The sequence below is a fragment of the Salminus brasiliensis genome, chromosome 14, assembly GCF_030463535.1.
Source record: "Salminus brasiliensis chromosome 14, fSalBra1.hap2, whole genome shotgun sequence".
Taxonomy (NCBI): Eukaryota; Metazoa; Chordata; class Actinopteri; order Characiformes; family Bryconidae; genus Salminus; species Salminus brasiliensis.
In genome coordinates this window covers 36,207,691-36,212,284 of record NC_132891.1, presented here as the reverse complement: position 1 = coordinate 36,212,284, position 4,594 = coordinate 36,207,691, and the positions used below count along the sequence as shown (strand labels likewise).

Below are 4,594 nucleotides of genomic sequence, written 5' to 3'. Positions count from 1 at the left end.
TGGTGTGTGGGTGTGTGTGGAACCAGAATAAAGCTGTGTGTGTTTTGTGTATTTGTCTAGTGTCTGCCTGTGTGTGTGTGTGTGTGTGTGTCATGCTGTCAGGGTTTGTGAGAGTTAATCTCATTGGTTCTGGACATGCAGGTTTTCTCAGTGTAAAACACACATTGTCATGGAGACATCAAGGCAGAGAAGTGTGTGTGTGTGTGTGTGTGTGTGTGTTGGTGCCTTTGTATCTACTGGTACTGGTACTTTACTATTTTCCTGTTATTGTGGGTTTTACAGTCGGGTCTGTGAAGCAAATAAACGAACAATACTTGGAGACGTTTTTATGACGCTCAGATTTTCGGAGTTCACTATGGAGGTTTGTGGTGGAGCTGCAGGAGGAGAACCTCTCTCCAGAGCTGCTGTGTAACGCTGCAGAACCCATAGAGTCATATTAGTGTAAAATCCTGTAGTATTACTCTACCACTCCGCCCACATGCTGCTCCACCTTCAGATCAAGCTTCTGCAGCTCTCACACTGTCCAGAAATGCATGTGTACAGTAAAAAAGATATTGACAGGGGCCCTAAAAACTTTGTGTGGGGCCCAGTGTAGTTATAGGACCCCGGTCAATCGTCCTAACTCACCCCCCCACCTTCCCATATGGTGCTCTTGTGTACAGCTGTCCATGAGGGGGCGCTCAACAGGGATAAAAATGAATTACACTCCACACCTGTAGGGGGAGCCCTACAGGAACCTTCCAATCTCACATATAGAAACCTGATGTTACCAGAGGGAAACACCAGTAGAATGCTTTTTAACCAATCAGACAGAGTGGGCGGGGCTAATGATTGTATGTAAAGCTCTAGAAGTTCAGAAACATCGTAAAGAGGTTTTGTGTGATCTGAACCGTTCAGAGAAACTGCAAATATGGTGAATGGAAGTGTGTGTGTGTGTGTGTGTGTGTGTGTGTGTGTGTGTGTGTGTGTGTGTGTGTGTGTGTGTGTGTGTGTTGTAGGATAAGTACAGGTTTGAAGAGGAAACCCCTGGTCTGTGGAACACACAGCTGGAGCTAAAACTCTCTCAAGGCCACAGACCTTTTATACACACACACACACACACACACACACACACACACACGAATATAAATACATATGATGTCAGCTCTACACCAAACTCTCGTGTATTCTCTGTGTGAATAGCTGCATCACCGCCTCAGTGGGCTGTGGACACTCTGATTGGACACAGATGAAAAAGCTGGTCTTGGTGAAGACAACCGCCGGCCTACTGTCCACCTCCACCCCTCAACTTCACCTGTCTGACCACAGAATTTTATCTTTAATCCAGAGACCGGGTCAGTCTGGGTTGGTCTGGGTGGTGTTTCTAATCCAGACAAGTCTGATGGCTCTTTAGGGGGGTGAATACTTTTGCACAGCGCTGTAGTTCTGGAGGACTGCTCCTGGTTCAGGATGAACAGCTGCTGATTCAGATGATAAAAGAGAGAGAGAGGGAGACAATAGAATAGACTAAACGTACGTGTGTGTGTGTGTGTGTGTGTGTGTGTGTGTGTGTGTGTGTGTGTGTGTGTGTTCTTTTGTTCTGTAGTCTGTTTTGAATTATGTCATGTCTCCATAGCGGCAAGAGGAGGGGTTAATCTCCTCTCTCTCTCTACTTTCTGTCTGTGTCTCTGTCTGTGTGTGTGTGTCTCTGTCTCTCTCTCTGTCTGTCTGTCTGTCTGTGTGTGTCTCTCTCTCTCTCTCTGTCTGTCTGTGTCTCTCTCTCTCTGTCTGTCTGTGTGTCTCTCTCTCTCTCTGTCTGTCTGTGTGTCTCTCTCTCTCTCTCTCTCTGTCTGTCTGTCTGTGTCTCTCTCTCTCTCTGTCTGTCTCTCTCTCTCTCTCAGAGCAGCTGTCGTCTGTCGTTTCTTTTCTGTAGTGAATTTGTGTTTGTGTAATCCCCCTCTAATCCTACAGTTATATACAACACACACACATATTAGTTAATATCTAGAACCTGCTGTAGGGCACTAGAGTGTACTTTAGCTTTCTCCACCGTCACAAAACCAAAACACTTATCTAGTACTTTGGAACTTGTTCCACTGTTATCTGGTTAATATCTAGAACATACGCCGTGCTGATTGATGAATGCAGTGGTCCTAATGCAGAGGCGCTTCAGTGGAGTCCCCCAGGGTTCTGTTGTAGGGTCTTTGAAGCTGATGTGACTAATGACCGTAATGTAGTTCTGGTTGAAGAACCGGAGTGTGGGTCTGGACACGGGGTCTAACCGAGCAGCGCTGGTGCTCTAATGGAATGGTTCATGGCTAATCGATTCATAGGTGACTCAGCCAATCAGATTCCCCAACACAGAACCAGCACTGTCTATGATGTTCTATAGTGACTGTTATGTGTTCTGATTCTGATTGGACTGCAGAACATATAAAAATCTTTACTGGTTCTGTAGTCTGATTGGCTGCAGAACCAGAACTGAAACCCGGAACGGAGTTTTGGGTGGTCTTCCAGGCCGAGCTGCAACACACACACACACACACACACACACACACACACACACACACACTCGCTCAGCAGGATAAAGCTCAGATTTGGAGACTTAGGGCTGTAATTGGTTTTGTTTGTAAAGATCAGAGCGAACATGATCATCTTACACACACACACACACACACACACACACACACACACACACACACTGACTTGTTGAGGCACAGGTAATGGTAAACCCCACTGTTGGTTTTTGTAGTTCACATGTACGCTTCATTGTGTGTGTGTGTGTGTGTGTGTGTGTGTGTGTGTGTGTGTGTGTGTGTGTAACCTACACGTGCATTGAGCTGTGTTTTTAGAGGGTGTGTCGTTGCTTTATGCACACAACAGTGGTTTCAGGGGAAACCAACCAGCCCCTGACTGGGTCAGAACATCTCCAGAACCTCAGGCAGGTCTTATGATCCCGGTGCCTTGGAGCACTTTTAGTAGAAAGGATGACCAGGGTCATGGGTGCCCAAGACTCAGTGATGCTCATGGTGGTCCCACCTCACAACTTACAGGACTTAAAGGATCTGCTTTGGTGCCAGAGACCACTGGACCACTTGTGGAGTCCATGCCTCAAATGGTCAGATCTGTTTTGGCAGCACCAGGGGGGGCGTAGGTCTTAATGTTGTGGCTGATTGTTGTGTATAGTGAGCGAGAGAGAAATTAGAGCATAATGTAGAGAGAGAGCGAGAGAGTGAGAGGTACAGAGAGAAGGAAATGGAGGCTTTGTGTGTGTGTGTGTGTGTGTGTGTGTGTGTGTGTGTGTGTGTGTGTGTGTGTGTGTTATGCAAATTATACCAGCAATTCAGCATCATGCTTGCACTTCTGTGTCCACACACACACACACACACACACACACACACAGAGCTCTTTAAATGAAAAATGTCTCCATTACACCGTTAATCTGCCCATTAAACCCTCTCTTTCAGCTGTGTGTGTGTGTGTGTGTGTGTGTGACAGTCTAGACTGCCAGGCTCCTGGAGTACTGGGGGCATACAATCACATAACTCACACACACACACACACACACACACACGACTAAGGCTGAGTGTCTTTACCCCCGTCCGACAGCAGCAGTGTTCAGAGTTCTGTGTGTGTGTGTGTGTGTGTGTGTGTGTGTGTGTGTGTGTGTGTGTGTGTGTGTGTGTGTGTGTGTGTGTGTGCGCGCGCTTGAGAAACAGGTGGGTATTTGCTGTGTGTTTAACCCTTTAAAGCCTGTGTGCAGAACCGCAGTTCTTGCTGAACTACATCACGGTCATTAGTACCATCAGTTTCAGAGGCCCTACAGTAGAACCCTGCGGGACACTATTTCAAAATTTCCCTCTACAGGTTTAAGGAACCCTCACACTCACGCACACTCACACACTCACGCACACTCACACACTCTCACACGTCTCTCACACACAAGCACCTTTATTATTGCTGTCTGATTTAAAGAATAAATAATGAATACATTAAAATCTACATTAATTTGAATTATTAATCATTTACTTATAAATGCAAAATGCAAAAAAAGTGCATCATTTATAAATCATATATCTTATATATTTTATATAAGTGGCTTTAAAATATTAACTTTCTGCTTTGATGTTTAAGCATTTCCTAAATATTTATTAATAATTTTTAGTTTAGTTCACACTTTTTTTGTAAACATTAATATTCTGTTCCCTGTTGTAAATGTATGGCTTTAAATATAATTTATTCATCAAGATGTATATTTATATATGCATAAGTATTTGATGAATAATTAAAACTGTATTTATTAATGCAAATGATCAATTATGTAATTATTGATTACGAAACCATTAGTGATTGATTTGTGGCCTGTATGTGATAATTTCCTCTAAAAACTGAATACAGGCCCGCCTACTTTATTTAAGCCCCTCCTACTTTACAAATATTGTATAGTGGCCAGGAAATGGCCATACATGTGTTATTTCTAATAAACTGGACAATGAAGATTTACCTCTCTCTCTCTGTGTTTAACAGAATACCCGTTCTCCCCTGATGTCTTGCCCCCGCTGCCGGAGGTCCCCGACGTTGAGGGGGCGGTGCTAAGCCCCATCCGGAAATCTGC

At 44.6% G+C, this 4,594-nt stretch overlaps 1 protein-coding gene across 3 annotated transcripts in view; it reads left to right on the top strand.

Moving 5' to 3' along the window:
* LOC140576667 (pleckstrin homology domain-containing family G member 1) overlaps positions 1-4,594 on the top strand; it is a 35,650-nt gene that overhangs the window by 9,737 nt on the left and 21,319 nt on the right. For all 3 annotated transcript variants that reach the window (XM_072696194.1, XM_072696193.1, XM_072696192.1), the window contains exon 2: positions 4,507-4,594. This exon is cut by the window's right edge and continues 349 nt beyond it. Coding sequence is in view for 1 of the 3 variants with exons in the window: in XM_072696192.1 (XP_072552293.1) it covers positions 4,507-4,594 (88 nt within the window). In the remaining 2 variants the exon portion in view is untranslated. The remainder of the gene's footprint in view (positions 1-4,506) is intronic.